The sequence below is a fragment of the Leucopleurus acutus genome, assembly GCF_964270905.1.
Source record: "Leucopleurus acutus genome assembly, chromosome: 21".
In the NCBI taxonomy this organism is placed as follows: Eukaryota; Metazoa; Chordata; class Mammalia; order Artiodactyla; family Delphinidae; genus Leucopleurus; species Leucopleurus acutus.
This window is the reverse complement of record NC_139163.1, coordinates 30,523,041-30,547,353: the sequence shown is the minus strand read 5'-3', so window position 1 is coordinate 30,547,353 and position 24,313 is coordinate 30,523,041. Positions and strand designations below refer to the sequence as shown.

The window sequence follows — 24,313 nt, the reverse complement described above, 5'->3', positions numbered from 1 at the left end:
GTAAGTCAGACAGAGAAAGACAAATATCATATGATATCGCTTATATGTGGAATCTAAAAAAATGGTAAAAATTAACTTGTTTATAAAACAGAAAGAGAGTCACAGATGTAGAAAAGAAACTTATGGTTACCAAGCAGGAAACGGGGGTGTGACAAACTGGGAATATGTGCTTGGCATATACACACTACTATATATAGAATATATAACTAATAAGAACCTACTGTATAACACAGGGAACTCTACTCAGTACTCTGTAATGACCTATATGGGAATAGAATCTAAAAAAAAGTGGATATATGTATACGTGTAGCTGATTCACATTGCTGTACAGCAGAAACACAAGAGTGTAAATCAACTATACTCCTATAAAAATTAATTTTTAAAAAAAGAGAAAGATCTTGAATAACCTAATTCTACTGTTCAAGGAAGTAGAAGAAAGAACAAATCAAGCCCAGAATTAGCAAAAGCAAAACCATAGTAAAGATTAGCACAGAAATAACTGAGATAGAGAATAGGAAATCAATTTTAAAAATTTTAAATTAACAATTTTTTCTTTGAAAAGATAAACAAAATTGACAAAACTTTAGCTAAAGAGAACTCAAGTAAATAAAATTATAAATGCAAGAGGAGAATTACAGCTTATAATACAATATTACAAGTAATCATAAGAAACTACTATGATCAAACACCAACAAACTGGATAACCCAGAAGAAATAGGTAACTTCTTAGAAACATACAATCTACCAATACTGAATCCTGTATAACTCGAAAATCTGAACAGACCACTAATGAGTTGAATCAGTAAGCAAACGCCCCCCAAAAAAAGAAAAGCCCAGGACCAGACTGTTTCACTGGTTAATTCTACCAAACATTTAATGAATAATTAATGCTAATCCTTCTCAAAATCTTCCAAAAAATTGAAGATGACATAACACCCCCAAACTCATTTTAAGAGTCTATTACTACCCTAATACCAGAGCCAGATAAGGACACTACAAGGAAAGAAAACTATAGGCCAATATCCTTAATGAATACAAATGCAAAAATTATCAACAAACTACTAGCAAACCAAATTCAAGCATGTTAAAAGGATCATATACCAAGGTCAAGTGGGATGCATCCCAGCAATGCAAAAATGGTTCAACATATAAAAATAAATGAATATGAGGCACCACATGAATAGAATGAAAGAAGAGAATCATATGATCATCTCAACAGATGCCAAAAAAGCATCTGACAAATTTCAACATTCCTTCATGATAAACATTGGGAATAGAAGGAATGTACCTCAACATAATAAAGATCATATACAACAAACCTATGGCTAACATCATACTCAAAGGTGAAAGGTAAATCTTTTCCTCTAAGATAAAGATCAAGACAAGGGTGCCCACTCTCACCATTCTTATTCAACATAGTTAGCCAGAGCAACCAGGAAAGAAAAGGGTATAAAAGGCAACCAAATCAGAAAGGAAGAAGTAAAATTATTTCTGTTTGCTGATGACATAATCTTTTATGGAGAAAATCCTAAAGACTTCACAAAAAAACTATTAGAATAAACAAATTCAATAAAGTTTCACAATACAATACCAACGTACAAACTGATATATTGTGTTTTGATATATTAACAATGAATTAACAGAATATAACTAAATTAATCAATCCCATTTACAACAGCAATAAAACAACAAAATGATTTGCACAAAGAAAACTATAAGACTGTGATGAAAGAAAGTGAAAAAGAGGGAATTATCCGGTGGTCCAGTGGTTAGGACTCTGTGCTTCCACTACAGGGGGCCTGGGTTCGATCCCTGGTCAGGAAACTAAGATCCCATGAGCCATGAGGGAAAGAAAGAAAGAAAGAAAATAAGGAAGGAAGGAAAGGAGAAAGAAAGAAAAGAAAGAAAAGAAAGAAAGGAAAGAAGGAAGGAAGGAAGGAAGGAAGGAAGGAAGGAAGGAAGGAAGGAAGGAAGGGAAAAGGACACAAATAAATGGAAAGATATCCCACGGACTGGAAAAATTAATATTGTTAAAATATGCATATTACCCAAAGCCATCTATAGATTCAATGCAATCCCTCTCAAAATTCTAATGACATTTTTTCATAAAAATACAGAAAACAATCTTAAAATTTGTATGAAACCACAAAAGACTCCAAGTGGCCAAAGCAATCCTGAGAAAGAAAAACAAAGCTGGAAGCATCGCAGTTCCTGTTTTCAACCTATATTAAAAGGCTATAGTAATCAAGAAGTATGGTCCTGGCATAAAAGCAAGTGTCGGGAAAACTGGATATTCACACGTAAATAATGAACTGGACCCTTGTATTACACTATTCACAAAAATTAACTCAACATGGACTAAACACCTATAGGTAAGAAGTGAAATCATAAAATTCTTGGAAGAAAACAGTGAAAAATCTTCTTGACATTGGTCTTGGCAATGATTTTATAACTATGACAACAAAACCACAAACAAAGGCAAAAATAAACAAGTGGGACTACAGCAATATAAGGGTTCTGCACAGCAAAAGAACTGATCAAAATGAAAAGGCAACTACAGAATGGGAGAAAATATTTACAAACTATATATATGATAAGAGGTTAATATCCAAAGTATATTAAGAAGTCATATAACTCACTAGCAAGAACTAAATTATCTTATTAAGAAATGGTCAGAGGACCTATTTCTCCAAAGAGGATATTCAAGTGGCCAACAGGTACATGAAAAGATGCTCAACATCACTAATCATCAGAGAAATGCAAATCAAAACCACAAGTGAGATCACCTCACACCTGTTAGAATGGCTATCATCAAAAAGATAAGAGATAACAAATGCTGGCAAGGATGTGGAGAGACTGGAACCCATGTGCACTGTTGGTGGGAATGTAAATCAGTACAACCACTATAGAAAACAGTGTGGAGTTTCCTGAAAAAAATTAAATATAGAACTATCATATGAATCAGCAATTCCACTTCTAAGTATATATCTGAGGAAATGAAATCACTGTCTCAAATAGGTCTTTGCACCCCATGTTCACTGCAGATTATTCACAACAGCCAAGATATGGAAACAACCTAAGTGTCCACTGACTAATGAGCAGATAAATTGTGAGATGTGTGTGTTTAATAATCATGTATATATGAATATTATTCAGTCATAAAAAAAAGAAGGAAATCCTGTCATTTGACACAACATGGATGAAGTCAGAGGGCATTACTCTAAGTGAAATAAGTCAGACAGAGAAAGACAAATACTACATGATCTCAGTAGGTGGAATCTAAAACAACTGAACTCATAGAAACAGAGAACAGATTGGTGGTTGCCAGGGCGAGAGTTGGGGGTGGAATGAGTGAAAGTGGTCAAATGGTACAAATTTCTAGCCTGGGGATACAATGTAACTATAGTTAACAATACTGTATTGAATATTTGAAAGCTGCTAAAAGAGTAGGTCTTAAAGTTTCTCAACACACACACAAATGGTAACCATGTGAGATGACGGATTATCAAATATATACATATATATATAACCTTATTGTGGCAATCATTCTGCAATATATACATATATCAAATCATTACACTGTACACCTTAAACTTACACAATGTTATATATCAGTTGTATCTCAGTAAAACTGGAAAAAAGAGTGGGTCTTGTAAAAAATAATAAACAGAAACCTCAATTAGAGTCGGGCTACCAGAAGGGGAACTCTCACAGCCTGGAGGATAGCAGAACCCAACAGGAAAAAGAAAGACTTCTCTTCTCCTTTCCTGGCAAGGACTCAGCCAATAAAAAGCCATGGACACTTTGTTTACTATAGCTCCCTTCAACTTTCTTTTTCCCCTTTATAAAAGTGTTGTTTCCCTTGCCATGAGAGGATCTGCACCTGGCTAAACATGGTTGCAGACCCCAAATCATAATTCTCTGCTGATTCTGAGTAAACCCATCATTTCTGGAGAAATCTGGCAGTCTATTTGTTTTAGATCAACAATCTCATAATGTAAGTTCAGCAAGGTTACTGGATATTTACAAAAATATATAAAAACTGGCCATATATTGATATACACTAGCAGTGAGAAACTGGAAGATGAACTTAAATGATCAAGACCAGTTGCAATAGCATCAGAGCATATAAAATACCTAAGAATAATTTTAGCAGTATATGTATTAAACCTCCACAGAGAATTTTTAAAAGACCTGAATTAACGGAGAGATAAATCATGTTGGTGGACTGGAAGATCCAACATTATTAAGATATCAATTCTCCCCTAATTGATTCATAAATTACACACCATCCCAATCAAAACCTAAGTAAGCTTTTGTGTATGTGTAGAACTAGACAACCTGACTCTAAAATCTATAAGAAAATGCAAAGTTATATATAGACATACATAGTATTGACAAAGCACAAAGTTGGATAGCTTTAACTACCTGATTTCAAAATATTTAACAAAGCTACCATATTCAAGGAATTGATTCTTAACCTAAAAAGAAAATTTTACAATATTATGATTGGTGTCTATCATTTTAAAATTTAATCTTCATACTCTTTGTTGTTGGAATAAACAAAAAATGTATTTTTATATTGATAGTTGTATTTTAATTTTATACTGGCTTTTTATATATTTTTCCTTTACAAATTTTTATTACAAAAATTCCAATCAAACTTAAAGTCTGAAGAATGGCACCAGGAAAACACATACTAACCACTTATATTCAATAATTCCTATCATCTGCTTTATTTTCTTCACACACACATGATCTAAACATTAGTTCTCAGCAAAGAAACATTGTTTTCAGGAGGATTCACAATAGTGACAAAGACCTGGACAATTGCTGACAGTCTTTCCTGAGGCTTTGGCTGAAAGAGGACCAACAGCAAGGACTGAGAATAAAACAAATTCCTAGGGAATATCTGATTCTTCTTTAGCCATGGTGACAAATAACCCCTAGAAATGGTTTTAGATTTATCTAATCAATCAATATGTCTTTTATACTAATGGTAGCAAGTACACACCAGTACAGATTTTAATTCTGTCTAATCTATCAATGACAATTTGAATCACTGTACATGCTACTAAAAGTCAACTAAATATACAAATGGGTCAGTATAAAAATCATAGTGTAGCCTTATTTTTCTGAAACACTGTCAAGTTCGCTCCCCTTGCTACATTTTATATAGCTTGTTGTAAAAAGAACATAACTGTAGAAAAAGGTCATTCCCACTTTCCAGAAAACAGTAGATTATGAATATTTGATGGCTGTTCCTTCCTACAACAGTCTGCTCCTCACAAACATAATAAAGAATTGAATGCAATAATAAAAGTTACCTTGAAACAATAATACAATGAACGTCACTTAACAAAAAGTACATGAATGTATACCAATTATTAATTTTGAGGAAAATACTGATTTTATTTTTTTAATATTTATTTTTTATTTGATATTTATTTAATATTTTGATATTTATTTTTATTGTTTATTTTTATTTATTTTGAGGAAAATGTTTAATAATTAAAATCACACTGATTATATAATAACTACTGATGCAAGCATACCACTGCTCAAAACAATTAAACAGACTTACAAAGGCCAAATGTTTTTTAAAACAATATGAAATTATGATCAGTTGACTTTAAAAATATTCTGATTTTTAAAGCAAATATATACAGTTTAATTTTTATACTCTTAATTAGTAATAAAAATACTATTAAAGGAAGAATAAACTAAGTAATATATATATATTCTTGCTTTAAAATATTTAGGAAATTTTGAAACATGAAAATAATGAGAGCAAATTTGATAGTAATTACATACCAAAGCAACTCCTCCAGCAAAATTCTTATCACATATTTTTGCAGGATGTGTGGCTCCTATAAAAGTAGGACTTTTCTGGAAGCTAAAAAAATAACAATTTTCCTCATAATTACATTTCAGTGGTATTATTAATGATAATCAGATCAGACACAAGAATGTAGAGATAATAGGTAGTAAAAGTTTACTAGCCAAGAGACATCAAAAAATTGTATCACTCATAATTAACCTCCTTTAGTTATTTCAAAACTTTTATGTAATTTTACTTCTTTCAGGTAATTTTATGTCATTTGATAAAAGATTTTAAGTCTTACCTCACATTAGCTACTTGAGGACAAAGAGGTTAACCTACATTTTCTTCCCATCCCATGGTGTCTACCAAATTTACAGAACTCAGTATACATTAAGTAAATGCTTGTTTTTCATAATTAACATATAAAATCATTTTGGGTTATTTCTTTATACAAATATGAAATACTATACTCACGCAAATAAGTATGCAGTATGATGAGGTTGGGAGAGAAATTCGGTTTTCCATTCTAAAAATTTATATAATATATAATTAGGATGTCTTGTAGTAGAAATTTTGTTTTTATTTGACCAAATCTCTATGGAAGATATTCTAACAGTCAGTTTTAACTGGGTAAGCATCTAAATGGAGAAAATAAATAAAATTTTTAAAATAAATTTGAACATTATATTAAATTTTTGTAAAGGTATATTTAAGACATTTAATTCAATATTTAAAAAAATTTTTTTTAATTCAATATTTTGAATGTGGAAACTCTTCAACAGCACAGCAAAATACTATATATATCAATACATATTACCTATACTCTTACAGAATATATTTAAAAAGTAGTTTTAAAATACTTACAGTGTTAACAAAGCCAATGATCTGAATAACCTTCTGTGTTACAATTTTTACATCAGAGCCCATGTAATCAAACTGAAAAAGATAAATTATTATTAAAAAATAGTGGATACCATTAATATACCACACAGCCTTTATATCTATAATATGCTATATACTAAACTAGCCAGAGGGCTACATTCCAACTGAAATCCAGGAAATGCATATTTACATTTGTATGTGTAAATGTATAAATAATAATTTATTTAAATAAATTAATTAAATGTATAACTTTATATGAGATAAATAAAAATATTTGATAACATTTAAAATATTTAAATGTTTAATGCACTTGTAGCATTATTTATAAAAATTGAATCATAAATTTTTTAAATGTTATTTCAAAATATACTTATTTCTAAAATAATACATATAATCACAAACCAAAAAATATATGCATAAAGAGGGAAAAATCTTTAATAAAAGGTTCACTGTTGAAGTGATCATGGATACTGTGTTAGGTTACATCCTAAGATATCACCACGTTAACTCATGTTACTCATGCTTCTTAATTCCAATAAGCTCTTTCTATTTCTAACTGCTTAAAAATGCCAGGACAATATTAAAAAACAATGGTGATATCAGGAATGTGAGCTTTGCTCCTGAGTTTTCACTGGAAAATCTCAAACATTTCACCATTAAGTGGTGTTCAGTTTAAGATGAGTATTCTAGATCATGTTGAGAAACACCTACTTATAAATCTTCCTACTTATAAAACTTTTGTTAAAAATGAAGTTGAATTTTTATCCAAAGCCTTTTTGAAGCATACCCAAAATGATAATGACTTCTGTCTTTTGACCTACTGATGGAATACATTTCATTAATACTTTACTTAATATTAAACCATCATTATACTGTTTGATCAAAACATTACATTCTATTAATATACTATCAAAATTAATATAATATTTTGTTTAGAAGTTTGTAGATTTCAGAACGATGGGCCTGTTGGTCATATGTGCATGCATGCATCCTTTGTCATAACTGAGCAAATGAGTGTTGCTTACTAAATATTAAAGCACTACCTAAAATTAAGTTGTTTGTTTTTTCTACATCCTAGAATTGTATTAGCTTATGAATTATATCTTCCTGAAACATTTTTTAAAACTCTCCTTTAAAACTATCTATACTTAACACTGACAACTGACCCATTCAAATTCTTTTTATTTCCAGTTTTTTGAAATATAATTGACATATAAGATTGCGTTAACTTTAAAGTGTACAATGAGATGATTTCATTTAAATTCTTATCTCCAATGGAGAAATCATGAAATTTGCATTTGTTTGTTTGTTTTAATCTCCCCCAAGGACACAGTTACACCATCTTAACCCTTTTCACACCATAACTTGTTTTCTTCCTTTTTGCTTAATTACACTTTCTACCTACTTATTTGCCTTTTCAACAGTTTGTGAATTTACTTATCCATTTTAATGTTTCCGTTTATCATCAACTTAACAAATATCAAGTATTTTTCCTTATTTTTCTAATATCAACTTATTTGAAGAATATGAATTTCCTCTCTGCTTAGTTTTTATACTATCCTCTGCAACAGGTATTATCTGTATTTACCAATATTCAGTTCTCTTCTAACTCAGGAACCCTTCTTTTAAAGGTAGGCATGGGCAGGTGATTCACTTTGGCCAATGCAATGAGGGCAAAAGTGATGCATGCCATTCCTGAGAAGTATTTCCTTATTGTAGCTCACGTCTCTCTGGTCTGCACTTCTATCGGTTTGGCAATTGGAAAAGAAACTATCAATCTAGAAGTGCCAAAAAATCTAAGCATTCTCTAATGCTGAGCCAACACATGGAAGACTGCTGCCCTGGAGAGTCAGCCAGGAGCATGGTTGGCATTGATTGAATCAATGAAACTTAAACTGTGTTTAGCCACTAAGATTTGGGGAGTGTTTCTTATGAGAGCATAACCTAGCCTCTTCTGATTAATACATATCCACCTAATTTTTAAAACACTATATACAATTCATTAATTTCTAAATAGCTAAAGACTATAGTTTTCCTTTTCTGCCTTGAAAAATTACTCATAATTGTATTTAATTTTTTAATTTTATTATTTTTGCCTTATCTCTTTTTATTCTTTTTTTTAATATACTGTGATAAAGCTCTGGCAAAATGTTTTTTTTTAATAAATTTATTTATTTTCTTTTTGGCTGCGTTGGGTCTTCGCTGCTGTGCATGGGCTTTCTCTGGTTGCGGCGAGCAGGGGCTACTCTTTGTTGCGGTGTGTGGGCTTCTCATTGCAGTGGCCTCTCTTGTTGTGGAGCACAGGCTCTAGGTGCACGGGCTTCAGCAGTTGTGGCACGTGGGCTCAGTAGTTGTGGCTTGCAGGCTCTAGAGCGCAGGCTTGGTAGTTGTGGCACACGTGCTTAGTTGCTCTGCGGTATGTGGGATCTTCCCGGGTCAGGGCTCAAACCCATGTCCCCTGCATTGGCAGGTGGATTCTTAACCACTGCGCCACTAGGGAAGCCCCTGGCAAATTGGTTTCTGCTTTTACAAAACTATTGGTGTTTTCCTTGTGACCTATAGATGACTACATTTGCATGTATTTTCTATATATATCTATAGACATTTGAATATATGTGGTACCCATTCATAAGATACAAAGGTCAATAAGTGTTTAGTAAAACAAGCTGATAAATAATTTGATCTTTATATGTTAACACTTATTTTCTATCTGTTAAAGGCTAACAGAAATGATTGAATGTACTCCAGTATAGTTTTGGTTTCTGTTAAATTCTTCTGATCACTTCCAAAGGTTTTCTTTTTATACTTTCAACATAATTCACTTAGCACTAAATGCTTATTATTAGAAATTCATCTTTAACTTGAACTGTAACATTCAATATAAAATACTTCTTTAATTCTTCTATCTACATTTTTTTTACCCTGAACTTTACCTATTAGTAATATCATCCTGATTTTCTTTTTTGTTTTGTTTTGTTTTTTTTGCGGTATGCGGGCCTCTCACTGTTGTGGCCCCTCCCGTTGTGGAGCACAGGCTCCAGACGCGCAGGCTCAGCGGCCATGGCTCACGGGCCCAGCCACTCCGCGGCATGTGGGATCTTCCCGGACCAGGGCACGAACCCGCGTCCCCTGCATCGGCAGGCGGACTCTCAACCACTGTGCCACCAGGGAAGCCCCTGATTTTCTTTTTTTATGGTAAATCTTGCACATTTTTGCTGGTCTTTTAAGAAATATTTTATACCTAACAGTGTCATTTTATGTTAAGCTGTGTCATAAATGTCATCTAATTTGAGATCCTTTGCACATTTTAATGGGAATATTTAATCCATTCCATTATTGTAATCAATGAAGCTGACTTACAGTTTTCTATTTTTCCTATTCATGTCTTCATGGTATTTCCTTTTGATTTTTGCTATGTTATAAGAGAACATTTGGAGGGGGGAGGTTCTATATTTCAAGGTTATATCTTCAGGATTTTATATTCAGATATGTTTAAACATTGTGCAACAAGTTTCTCCCTTTTTATCAACTGGACTCACCTATATAAAAAGGCCTTAACCCCTTATGAGGTGAAAATCAAAAATTTTGAGGATTCATCAGGGTTCAACTCTTTTTTCCAAAATGCATATTAACTCTTACTAGGACGAGGCTGAATATGGTTATATAAATAAGGCACTACTACATCCTGCCAACTGACTGAATGCATACACTGCCTTTCTCTTTCTTTCTGACTTAGTGATAAAGTTGGTATATATAATTGTTTTGAAGTGTGTGTTTTTTAGTGCTACCCAACTCTTAAATTTTTAGATCAAATTTATTGAGGTATAATATATATACAATTAAATTCCCCCATTTTAAGGATTCATTAATTTTGAAAAATAGCACTTACTTTATATTCTGAAAAAATTCAACCTTCAGAAAATATAAAATTCAAAGACATGGAAAACCACCAAACCAAAATGCCAGACAGAAATACAAGAAAAAAGAAACAATGGAGATACAGAGCAGCCAGAAAACAAAAGCAGCATTATGAAGACCTCATTTATCAATAATCTCCCTAAATGTAAATGGACTAAATTTACCAACCAAAAGACACAGAGTGGCTGAATGGATTAAGAAACAAGACCCAATAATATGCTGCTTCCAGAAGATACATCTTAGCTCTGAAGACAAACACAGGCTCAAAGTGAAGGGATGGAAGAGGACACTCCAATGGCAGCCAAAAGAAAATGAGTGTAGCCATACACATAACAGACAAAATAGACTTCAAGCCAAAAAGAGTAACAAGAGACAAAAATGGACAGTATATAATGATAAAAGGAACAATTCATCAAGAACACATAACAGTTATTTAATATGTATGTACCAAACATAGGAGAACCAAAATATATAAAGCAATTATTAACAGACCTAAAGGAAACAGTGGCCTTAAATGAAACATTAGACAAGATGGATTTGATAGATTTGTACAGAACATTCCATCTAAATGCATCAGAATACACATTCTTCTCAAGTGCACATGGAACTTTCTCAAGGACAGACCATATGTTGAGAAACAAAACAAGTCTCAATAAATGTAAGAAAATTAAAATCATATCAAGCATCTATCCCAACCACAATGTTATGAAACAAGAAATCAACTACAAGAAGAAAGCTCTGAAAATCACAAATGTGTGTAGACTAAACACCATTCTTTGAACAACTATTGGATCAAAGAAAAAATCAAAGGAGAAGTCAAAAATTACCTGAAGACAAATGAAAATGCCACATATCAAAATCTGTGGGATGCGGTACTAAAAGGAAAGTTTATATCAACACCAGATTACCTCAAGAAATTAAGAAAAATCTCAAAGAACCAACCTAACGCATATCTAAAGTAACTAGAAAAAGAAGAAAAAGTGAAGCAAAAAGTCAGTAGACAAAAAAGGAATTAATAAAGATCAGAGCAAAAATAAATGAAAGAGACTAATAAAACAATAGAGAAGATAGATGAAACTAAGAGCTGGTTCTTGGAAAAAAAGAAAAACCTTTAGCTAGACTAAGAAAAAAGAGAGAAACTCAGAGAAAATCAGAAACAAAAGAAGAGAAGTTACAACAGATACCTTAGAAATACAAGGATTATGAGAGAATACAATGAACTGCTATATGCCAAGAACTTTAACAACATACAAGTGGATAAATTCTCAGAATTATACAACATTTCAAGACTGAACCATGAAGAAATAGAAAATCTGAATAAACTAATCACTAGTAAGGAGATTGAATCAGTAACTTTAAAAATCTCCCAAAAAACAAAAGTCCATGGTGAAATGGCCACATAGGTGAATTCTACCAGTCAAAGAAGCTTTAGTATCAATCTTTTCAAACTGTTCCCAAAAAATTAAGGAGGAAGAAATGCTTCTTAACTTATTTTACAAGGCCAACCTTACCCTTTTACCAAAATTAGAGAAGTACAACACACAAAAAAGTACATTAAAGCCTAATATCTCTGATGAACATAGATGCAAAAATCCTCAACAAAACATTAGTAAACCAAATACAACAATACGTTAAAAGGATCATACACCATGATTAAGTGAGATTTATTCCAGGGACACAAAAATGGTTCAACATCCAGAAATCAATTAGCATGATACACCACATTAACAAACTGAAGAATAAAAACCATATGATCATTTCGATAGATGCAGAAAAAGCTTCTGACAACATTTAACATCCGTATGATAAAAACTATCAGTAAAATGTATATAATAAAGGCCGTATATGACAAACCCACAGCAAACACTATATTCAATGCTGAAGAATAGAATGCTATCCCTCCAGGATCGAGAACAAGACAAAGATGCCCACTATCACACTCTTATTCAACACAGTTTGCGGAAGAGCAATCAGGCAAGAAAAAGAAATAAAAGGCATCCAAATCAGAAAGAAGAAGTAAAACTGACCTATTTGCAGATGGCATAATTTTACATATAGAAAATCTGAAAGACCCCACCAAAACCTGTTATAACTATTCAATAAAGTTGCAAGGTACACAATCATTATACAGGAATCTATAGTCTTTCTATGCAGTAACAATGAACTAGCAGAAAGAGAAATTAAGAAAACAGCCACATTTACTTACTTAAAAAAAAGAGAAGATACAGATTTGAAAGGCTCCCATGGCCCTCATGGCGTATGATGGATGGATGAGTCCAGCAGTCTCAATGAGTTACTCATCAGGAAAAGGAAGCCTCTCCTCCCAGATTCTTGTGTGCACTGGGACTGAGAGAAAAAGCGGTGACTTCATAAGAGCCTGAGCAAGACCTACCTGCTGGTCTTGGAGCATTTCCTGGGGAGGTGGGGGATGGCTTTGGCTCACTTCAGTGACATGGACACTGGTGAGAGAGGTACCTGGGAGTACTCATTGGGGTGAGCTCTCCTGGAAGCGGCCATTTGACAGCAAGACCTGGCCCCACCCAATGGCCTGTAGGCTCAAGTGCTGGGATGCCTCAGGCCCAACAACCAACAGAGCAGAAACACAGCCCACCCATCAGCAAACAGGCTTCCTAAAGTAGTGTTGAGCCCAAAGCTGCTCTAAACACACCCCTTGACATGTCCATGCCCACCAGAGGGAAAAGACCCAGCTCCACACACCTGCAGGCAGGAACCAGGCCCTCCCACAAGGAAGCCTGCACAAGCCTCTTAGAACAGCCTCACCCACCAGGGAGTAGACCCCAGAAGGAAGCGGAACTACAATCCTGTAGGCTCTGGAACAGAGACCACAAACACATAAAGTCAGACAAAATGGGATGGCAGAGGAATATGTTCCAGACAAAGGAACAAGATAAAACCCCAGAAAAACAACTAAGTGAAGTGGAGATAGGCAATCTACCTGAAAAAATAATTCAGAGTAGTGATAGTAAAGATGATACAAGATTTCAAAAAAGAATGGAGGCACAGAATGAGAAGGTACAAGAAATGTTTAAGAAAGATCAAGAAGATCTAAAGAAGAGAGTTGAACAATACAATAATTGAAAAGAAAAATACACTAGAAGGAATCAATAGCAAGATAAAAGACGCAGAAGAACAGATAAGTGAGCTGGAAGACAGAATGGTGGAAATCACTGCCACAAAACAGAATAAAGAAAAAAAGAATGAAAAGAAATGAGGACAGTCTAAGAGACCTCTGGGACAACATTAAACAAACCAGCATTCACATTATAGGGGTCCCAGAAGGAGAAAAGAGAGAAAGGTCCTGAGAAAATATTCAAAGAGATAAGAGCCAAAAACTTCCCTAATATGGAAAAGAAGTCACCCAAGTCCAGGAAGGGCAGAGCGTCCCATACAGGACAAAACCAAGGAGGAACATGCTGAGACACATATTAATCAAACTGACAAAAATTAAAGACAAAGAGAAAATCTTAAAAGCAGCAAAGGAAAAGCAACAAAAAACATACAAAGGAATCACCATAAAATTATCAACTGATTTTTCAGCAGAAACTCTGCAGGCCAGAAGGGCATAGCACAATGTATTTAAAGTGATGAAAGGGAAAAACCTATAACCAAGAATACTCTACCCAGCAAGGCTCTCATTCAGACTTGACAGAGAAATCAACAGCTTTACAGACAAGCAAAAGAATTCAGCACCACCAAACCAGTTTTACAACAAATGCTAAAGGAAAAACTCTAGGCGGAAAAGAAAAGGCAACAACTAGAAAAAAGAAAACAAATGGGAAAGCTCACCTGTAAAGGCAAACATGTAGCATAGTCAAGATATCATCCACACAAAAATATGATATCCAAACAAGCAATCATGAGAAGAGGAGAATACAAATTCAGGATATTGGAAATGCATTTGAAATTAAGTCAAACAACTTAAAACAAACTTTTATATATATAGACCACTGTATCAAAACCTCATGGAAACCATAAACCAAAAAACTACATTAGATATACACACAAAAAATAAAAAGGAATCCAAACACAACACTAAACATAGTCATCAAATCACAAGAAAAGAGAACAAAACAGAAAAGGAAGAAAAACAGCTTACAAAAAAATCCAAAACAATTTTTAAAATGGCAATAAAAACATACATATTGGTAATTATCTTAAATGTAAATGAATTAAATGCTCCAACCAAAAGACATAGACTGGCTGAACAGATACAAAAACAAGACCCATGTATATGCTGTTTACAAGAGACTCACTTCAGATCTAGAAACCTGTACAGAATGAAAGTGAGGGGATGGAGAAAGGTATTCCGTGCAGATGGAAATCAAAAGGAAGCTGCAATAGCAATACTCATATCAGACAAAATAGACTTTAAAATAAAGACTGTTACAGGAGACAAAGAGGGACACTACATAATGATCAAGGGATCAATCCAAGAGAAAGATATAACAATTGTACATACATATATGTGCACACAACACAGGAGCACCTCAATATATAAGGCAAATGTTAAAAGATATAAAAGGAGAAATTGATAGTAACACAATAATAGTGGGGGACTTTAACACCCCAGTTACATCAATGGAGAGATCATCCAGACACAAAAATAAATGAGGAAACACAGCCCTTTAGTGACACATTAGATCAGGTGGACTTAATTGATATCTATACAGTGTTCCATCGAAAAGCAGCAAATACACATTCTTCTCAAGTGCACATGGAACATTCTTGAGGACAGGTCACATCTTGGGCCATAAGGCAAGCCTCAGTAAATTTAAGAAAACTGAAATCATATCAAACATCTTTTCTGAATACAACACTATGAGATTAGAAATCAACTATAAGAAAAAAACTGCAAAAACCACAAACACGTGGAGGCTAAACAATATGTTACTAGACAACCAATGGTTCGTTGAAGAAATCAAAGATGAAATCAAAAAATACCTAGAGACAAATGAAAACGAAAACACGATGATCCAAAACCTATGGGACAGAGCAAAAGCAGTTCTAAGAGACATATTTATAGCAATACTATCTTACCTCAGGGAACAAGAAAAATCTCAAATAAACAACCTAACTTTATACCTAAAGCAACTAGAGAAAGAAGAACAAACAAAACCCAAAGTTAATAGGAGGAAAGAAATCACAAAGATCAAGGCAGAAATAAATGAAATAGAAACAAAGAAAACAATAAAAGATCAATGAAATTAAAAGCTGGTTCTTTGAAAAGATAAACAAAATTGATAAAGCTTTAGCCATACTCATGAGGAAAAAAAGGAGAGGGCTCAAATCAGTAAAATTAGAAATGAAAAAGGAGAAGTTACAAATGACAACACAGAAATACAAAGGATCATAACAGACTACTAAAAGAAAGTATATATCACTATAATGGACAAGGTACCACCTTCTAAGACTGAAGCAGGAAGAAATAGAAAACATGAACAGACCAATCACAAGTACCGAAATTGAAACTGTAATTTAAAAACTCCCAACAGACAAAAGTCCAGGACTAGATGGCTTCACAGGAGAATTCTATCAAACATTTAGAGAAGAGTTAACACTTATCCTTCTGAAAATATTCCCAAAAAATTGCAAAGGGATGAACACTCTGAAACTCATTCCATGAGGCCATCATCACCAAAATCAGACAAAGATACCACAAAAAATGAAAATTACAGGCCAATATCACTGATGAACATAGATGCAAAAATCCTCAACAAAACACTAGCAAACCAAATCCAACAATACATTAAAAAGATCATACACCATGGTCAAGTGGGATTTATCTGGGGGATGTAAGGATTCTTCAATATCCACAAATCAATGTTATACACCACATCAACAAAGTGAAAATAAAAAACATATGATCATCTCAATAGAGGCAGAGAAAGCTTTTGACAAAATTCAACACCCATTTATGATCAAAAACCCTCCAGAAAGTGGGCATAGAGGGAACATACCTCAACATAATAAAGGCCATATATGACAGATTCACAGCAAACACAATTCTCAACAGTGAAAAACTGAAAGCATTTCCTTTAAGACCAGGAACAAGGCAAGGATGTCCACTCTTGCCATTTATATTCAACATAGTTGCTAGCCATGGGAATCAGAGAAGAAAAAGAAACGAAAAGGAATCATAACTGGAAAAGAAGAAGTAAAACTGTCACTGTTTCCAGATGACATGATACTATACATAGAATATCCTAATGATGCTAACAGAATACTAATACAGCTCATCAATGAATGTGGTAAAGTTGCAGGATAAAAAACTAATACACAGAAATCTACTGCATTTCCATACACTAACAACAAAAGATCAGAAAGAGAAGCTAAGGAAACAATCCCATTTACCATCTCATTAAAAAGAAAATACCTAGGTATGAAACTACCTAAAAAGGCAAAAGACCTGTAGTCTGAAAACTATAAGATGCTGAAGAAAGAAATCAAAGATGACACAAACAGATGGAATCATATACCATGTTCTTGGATTGGAAGAATCAATATTGTCAAAATGACTATACTACCCAAGGCAATCTACATATTTAATGCAATCCCTATCAAATTACCAATGGCATTTTCGGCATATCTAGAACAAAAAATCTTAAAATGTGTATGGAAACACAAAAAACCCTGAATAGTCAGATCAATACTGAGAAACAAAAATGGAGCTAGAGGAATCAGGCACCCTGACTTCATACTATGCTACAAAGCTATACTAATCAAAAGAGTATGGTACTGGCACAAAAATAGAAACATTGATCAATGGAACAGGATAGAAAGCCCAGAAATAAACCCACACACCTATGGTCAATTAATTTACAACAAAGAAGGCAAGAATACACAACGGAGAAAAGACAGCCTCTTCAATAAGTGGTGCTGGGAAACGTGGACAGCCACGTGTAAAAGAATGAAATAAGAACACTCTCTAACACCATACAGCAAAATAAACTCAAAATGGATTAAAGACCTAAAATGTAAGAGGAAAACACAGGCAGAACACTCTTTGACATAAATGGCAGCAAGATCTTTTTTGATCCACTTCCTAGAGTAATGAAAATAAAAACAAAAATAAACAACTGGGACCTAATTAAACTTAAAAGCTTTTGTGTAGCAAAGGAAACTATCAACAAAATGAAGACAGCCCACAGAATGGGAGGAAATTTTTGCAAATGATGTGACCGACAAGAGATTAATCTCCAAAATATACAAACACTTCACACAGCTCAATATCAAAACAATAAACAACACAATCAAAAATGGGCAGAAGATCTAAATAGACATTTCTCCAAAGAAGACATACAGATGGCCAAAAGGTACATGAAAAGATGGTCAGCATCGCTAATTATTAGAGAAATGTAAATCAAAACTACAATGAGGTATCACCTCACACCGGTCAGAATGGCCATCATCAAAAGGTCTACAAACAATAAATGCTGAAGAGGGTGTAGAGAAAAGGGAACCCTCCTACATCGCTGGTGGGAATGTAAATTGGTGCAGCCACTATGGAGAACATATGGAGGTTCCTTATAAAACTAAAAAGAGAGCTAACATATGATCCAGCAATCCCACTCCTGGGCGTATATATCCAGAGAAAACCATAATTCAAAAAGATACATGCACCACAATGTTCACTGCAGCACTATTTACAATTGTCAAGACATGGAAGCAACCTAAATGTCCATCAACAGATAAATGGATAAAGATGATGTGGTACATATATACAATGCAATATTACTCAGCCATAAAAAGAATGAAATAATGCCCTTTGCAGCAACATGGATAGACGAAGAAATTGTTATTCTAAGTGAAGTCAGACAGAGAAACACAAATATATGATAACACACATATGTGGAATCTAAAAAAAATGGTACCAATGAACTTATTTAGAAAACAGGACCAGAATCATAGACTTAGAAAACAAACTTATGGTTACCAAAAGGGAAAGGTAGGGAGGGATAAATTAGGAGTTTGGAATTAACATACACACACTACTATATATAAAGTAGATAATCAACAAGGACCTACTGTATAGCACAGGGAGTTATATTCAGTATCTTGTAATAACCTATATAGGAAAAGAATCTGGAAACGAACAGATATATGTATATGTATAACTGAATCACTTGGCTGTACACCTGAAACTAACACAACATTGTAAATTAACTATACTTCAGTATAAAATAAAAAAAAAATTTAAACAGAAGATACAAATAACTAAAATTAGAAATGAAATGAGGACATTACAACTGATACCACAAAAATAAAAAGGATTATAAGAGACTACTATGAATAATTATATGCTAACTAATTGGATAACATAAAAAACATAAATTCCTAGAAATCTAACCTACCAAGACTGAAATATACAAAAATATTAAAGATATTACTAGATCAATAATGAGTAAGTAATGAAAATGAATCAGTAGTCAAAAACCACATAATAAAGTAAAATCCTGGACCAGGTAGATTCACTAAAAAATTCTATCAAACATTTAAAAAAGAAAGATCCCAAAGAAATATTTACACATTCATGTTCCTTGCATCATTATTCACAATAGCCAAAAGGTGAAGAAACTTAAAGGTCCATTAACAGGTGACTGGATAAAGAAAATATTGTATAGGTACACAGTGGGATATTATGCAGCCTTAAAAAAGAAGGGCATGCTGTCACATGCTACAACATGGATAAAACTTTAGGACATTATGCTAAGAAAACATAATACTCTGTACTCCTTCATTAGAAAACAATTCAAGAAATAGGTGATTTCACACTGGTGGGCTATTTCAAGGAAAGGCACTAGGAGAACTTCTTTTGCAAGCTCCCTACTGGGCTTCACAAAGGTCGCAGTTAATCCTCATACCTGCCACTGGTAACCACATAGCAACGTATATTTTGTTTAAAAGAAGTTGTTCAGGGGCTTCCCTGGTGGCACAGTGGTTGAGAGTCGGCCTGCTGATGCAGGGGACACGGGTTCGTGCCCCGGTCTGGGAGGATCCCGCATGCCACGGAGTGGCTGGGCCCGTGAGCCATGGCCGCTGAGCCTGTGCATCCGGAGCCTGTGCTCCGTGACAGGAGAGGCCACGGCAGTGAGAGGCCCGCGAACCGCAAAAAAAAAAAAAAAAAAAAAAGTTGTTGAAACCTTTTAAACTGTATTTCTATGCCTTTGAAATCTTAGTAAAGAACATTTTCTGTGTGAGGAAAAACAGGTGGTTAAAAAGTAATCCTGTAAAACTAAAAAAAAAAGAGAAGAGAAAAGAAAGAAGACTACAAAGGTTTTAAGATACTGTATCAATAAAAGGCCACCAGATTAGATAAAAAGGGTCTGAGATTGATAAAAGTCCAAAAACATCTCTGGGCTACCAACCAAATAAATAAATGGTTATTGGTTTAGGCCACTAAATTTTGGAGTGGTATGCTACACAGTAAGAGATAACTTACACTTATCTTAAAGTCTACTTTGATATTAATCTAGCTAAACAGGATTTTAGAATATTTTTATGGTATATTTTTTATAATCTTTTACTTTCATGACATATTTTTGACGTCAGTTGTAAGCAGAGCGAGCATGTACGTGTGTGTGTCTTACATCACACTCTGTCTTTGCTTTTAATTAAACTTTATCTTTGGATTTTAACTGCTGTACTTAGTCCCTCTGCATCTAATATAATTACTTACATATCTGAGTTGAAATATTTTATCTTAATTAGCTTTTAATTTGTTCCACATTTATGAAACAAAAGTTTAATGTACGTTTTTCTTTCCCTTTATTGCTTTCCTTTTGTTGATTATGCTTAAAATTCTGCTTTCCTACTTCTAATTGCCTTGTAATTTTGTAAGAATGTGATTTTAGTGTATGTGTTGACTTTGTACTGGGTCAGCTTAGCCACACTAAAAAACCTATCAACTCTTTAATGAGTCATACACTTCAATTTTTGTCACCTCTGCCAAGAGTTAGCTCAGCTTCCCTGCCTCATATTCACCTCTTCAGAACCAATGACTTCCTTATGGGAAAAAATATCTTTATTTTATAACTTATATCTTAAAATTTTAATATCTCAAAATTTTGTGGGTCTAATCTATGAGTTTTTGTTTTGCTAACCCTTGTACATGGTGGCTAAGTCTCTTATGGATTTTGAGCTCATATATGGCTGATATTAATCTGCAGGAATCCTGCTTGAAGTTGCATTCCTCCAGAGAGAAATACTACTTGCTTCCATCAGCTGCCCTCAGATCTACCAACCTGGGACAAATGTAGCCTCATAGCTTAGAATCTACTAATTGCCCATGCTGTATAAATTCAAAACCCAAACCTATACAAGACCTGAAGTACAGTCATGCATCCTCAATATGAGAATTTTGTTCATTTTCTGTCATTTCATTTACCTTGAACTTAGGAGAACAAAACATAACTTGTTTCCCTAGAACTTAGCTAGAACAAAACATATAACTTGCTTTCTCCCTTTGCTTAGAAGGAGTGGCATATTTGTTTTGTAGACTACCCTTCCAATTAGGCTGAGGCAATTAGATATTATTGTATGTAGGGGTAGGGTTTGGAGGAGTTCTAATCTATGCTTCCATTGAGGATGTAGTCCTTTTGAAAACAAGAAAAATAGCTGGCAAGCTTCAGAAAATGATAGTTCACTTTACAAAAGCAGTTAGAGAGCCCAGAATACAAAATAAATGAATTAACAAAAACTTGGTGTATTCATAATTTTTAAGCATTCATTGCAAAAGCAAAATAAACTTTTATCAAAAAATGGTTTTAAAATTTTTATTATATCCTTGAAATCAGATTAAAGACGATTGTTAAATCATTTAAAAATAACAATGCAAAAAAAAGAACCTACCAGATTTTTATCCACAACAATATACATATCAAGATATTGGGGAAATAACTTGAAATAGCCAGGTGTCTGAAAAACATACAACATGAGTCTTGAGAAATTTCCAAAAATTTGCCTTCTATTGAAATTATGTTCAGAGATAAACTGAGAGACGAGTTGATACTGATTAAATATTAAGGTGATTTTCAACTACAAAATTTATGTACTACTCAGAAAATTCCAGTCCAAAGCATGCTGTGATTAATAAGAATTTTCAATGAGACTCCAAGCTATACAAGAACCCAGGTATATTTCGATTTTTGCAGTAGCTGAAATTAGAAATATTAAGTTTCCTTTCCTTAGCCTTGTGATAATTTTTCATAGTAATCTTCCATGTGCGCAGATTTTCTGCCACCAATTATTAGAAACTACTTTTGACAAACAATGTAGTTTAGAAAAATGTTACTAAAGTTTACAATCATAGGCAGTTCACTAGAGCCAGGAAAGTTATTTATGGCAGCTTACAGGTCTTTGTGGAGGAAGAATTCAGCAGTTTGCTTTACATGTACCTTATGTAAGCCACTGATATTATTCATTTCTGAATTCTCACATTAACAAAGACTCATTTAGAAATCTAGATCACATATTATTTTCACCTAAATTACCAGAATAATTGAGGAAAAGGAATAATTTACATTAATTATCCAAATGCCCACACAAGAAAATTAGTTTTTTGCTTTATTTAATCTTATATTCACATATGTTTCCAAGGTTAATTACCTAAGTTTTTGCTAAACTTTCATCTAATAACAAGCATAACAAAGAACTTAATTTCTTTCTCCATCCATTTGAAAAGTCATGTAGAGCCATCATGAAAAAGTAAAACAAATTTAAAATTTGCATATCACCAAATTTTGCTCTGAAAGTATTTTTCATTTCATAAAATTATACTGAAAAATTTAAAATTAAACAGTCCACACTTACTTCTGAACTTTTTCTGACTTGATACTGTGAGCTATCATAGATATAAGTGTCATTTTCCCATAACAGAGGAATATTAGTTATATCATTTTTTTCTTCATGAATCATGTGCATGAATCCTGATACAGCTTCCATTGGTTCAATTCCATATGAGATGTTTTTAAACTGCAATATTCCCCTGAATGTTAAAATAATCAAAACAAATCTGATATGATTCTACTGAAACTATGAGAAATGTTGATGTTGGCCAAAAATTTTTTTACATTTAAAGTCACTTTATTTTTCTACTTATCTCTTTATTCTTTGAGGTGTTGCTCCAGAACTGGACCAGTAATAACACAGGATATGAATGGCTTTTTATTACAAATATTCTAATAAAAGTATTTTGATTATCTTAAAGAAAGAAGGTCAGTGGCACGCATCCATGTGCTAAAGGGGTTAAGACCTCTACCTAGGGTGTTGATTTTCTAAGCCAACCTTTAGGAGCCATAGACACTCTTTTCCTTGGTCTTAGGTCCCTTTCTTCTCTTTGAAATCTCTACCTCTCCTCTGACACTTCACGTCTTAAATCATTTATCTGTGTGGCTGAGTTAAAGGTGCTATGCGCCTAAGAATGACTATGAGCAGAGCCAAAGTACCTGTCAGACTCAGGCATTCCACACTGTCAACCATTCTAGGAAATTAAGACACGAGTTAAAACATAAAGAATTTGGGAAAACTAGATTAGTATGGAGAGACCCAATCAGCACCTCCCACACTCAAGATTGCTCAAAGCCTCAAGCAGCATATCCTGTTAGAATCAACAAGTAGCCTCCCATCTGGAATGGATGCTGCCAGGGTGACACACTTTATTTTATCAGTAATTCTGGTTCACGCCTTTGGGAATTGAAATAACAAAGGTGACTGTAAAACTAGAAAAGATACATAAAGGATCAACTTATAGACTAGCAAGATCTAGTACTGGCAAATGGAATGCCTTTAAACAGGCTACAACCTGAGTCCTGAACAAATGTTGAGTGATACAAGAGAATTTGGAAAACCTGCAACATATCCATGATAATTGCAATCCATCTGAAAAAAATACACAGAGAAAAACAAATGGATAAGTTCTTTTTGAAATGGACATCCCAGATATCTCACTTATACTTTTTACTTTCACTACCTTAGTACTTTAATATGAGTGGCCATTACCCAATGAAGTTGTGCCAGGTAGAAATAAGAACTAGTCCACATTATTCGATTTCAGTGAATGTGTAAAATAATATTCTAAACTTTCATAATATTTGTATTTTTAAAGAAAATCCAGAATAAGAAATCTGTAACAAAATACCTAAGTCTTACCTGAGCTAACAAAGGCTGAAAATGTTGGGTGTCATCTTTGTCATAAGAATAAACAACAGAAGCTGAAGATAAAAATGATCTAGGAAGAAATCCCCAAAACATGGTCAAATTGTGAACAGAAGACATAGAAAAATTATTCTTCATAATACAAATTTTCCTTTTGAGGGAGAAATTTAAAGTAGTGCATTATCTTGGCATATCCTATTGCCCCAATGCTTGTCATTTACAATAAATTAGGGGCAGAGGGAGGCATTTTAATTATAGTGACACATAATACTAAAATGCATGATAATGAACGGCCTAAATTGCTAGAAATATCAAATAGCGAAATAACATAGGTCTCAATTTCCAACAAAGAACTTTCAATTCTCTGTCATTATTGCTCATTAATTCCAGATTTTAAACTTGAATCTCAAAATTAAAATGTAGGGTTAGGACAGAATTTTGAAAGATTTTTTAGCATCACTACCAATTCATATTCACTAAGCTTAACTAAGTACCAATTCTTCCCAATAACCTGGG

General features: G+C 33.5%; 1 protein-coding gene across 1 annotated transcript in view; it reads right to left on the bottom strand.

Moving 5' to 3' along the window:
- The window catches only part of LOC309977715 (disintegrin and metalloproteinase domain-containing protein 5-like), a 130,139-nt gene that overhangs the window by 96,887 nt on the left and 8,939 nt on the right, over positions 1-24,313 (bottom strand). The window contains exons 4-10 of the mRNA XM_082864005.1: positions 23,792-23,870; positions 23,445-23,521; positions 22,454-22,628; positions 21,494-21,559; positions 6,689-6,760; positions 6,299-6,462; positions 5,815-5,896 (exon numbers count right to left, since the gene is read on the bottom strand). Of these exons, the coding sequence (XP_082720131.1) occupies positions 5,815-5,896; positions 6,299-6,462; positions 6,689-6,760; positions 21,494-21,559; positions 22,454-22,628; positions 23,445-23,521; positions 23,792-23,870 (715 nt within the window). The remainder of the gene's footprint in view (positions 1-5,814; positions 5,897-6,298; positions 6,463-6,688; positions 6,761-21,493; positions 21,560-22,453; positions 22,629-23,444; positions 23,522-23,791; positions 23,871-24,313) is intronic.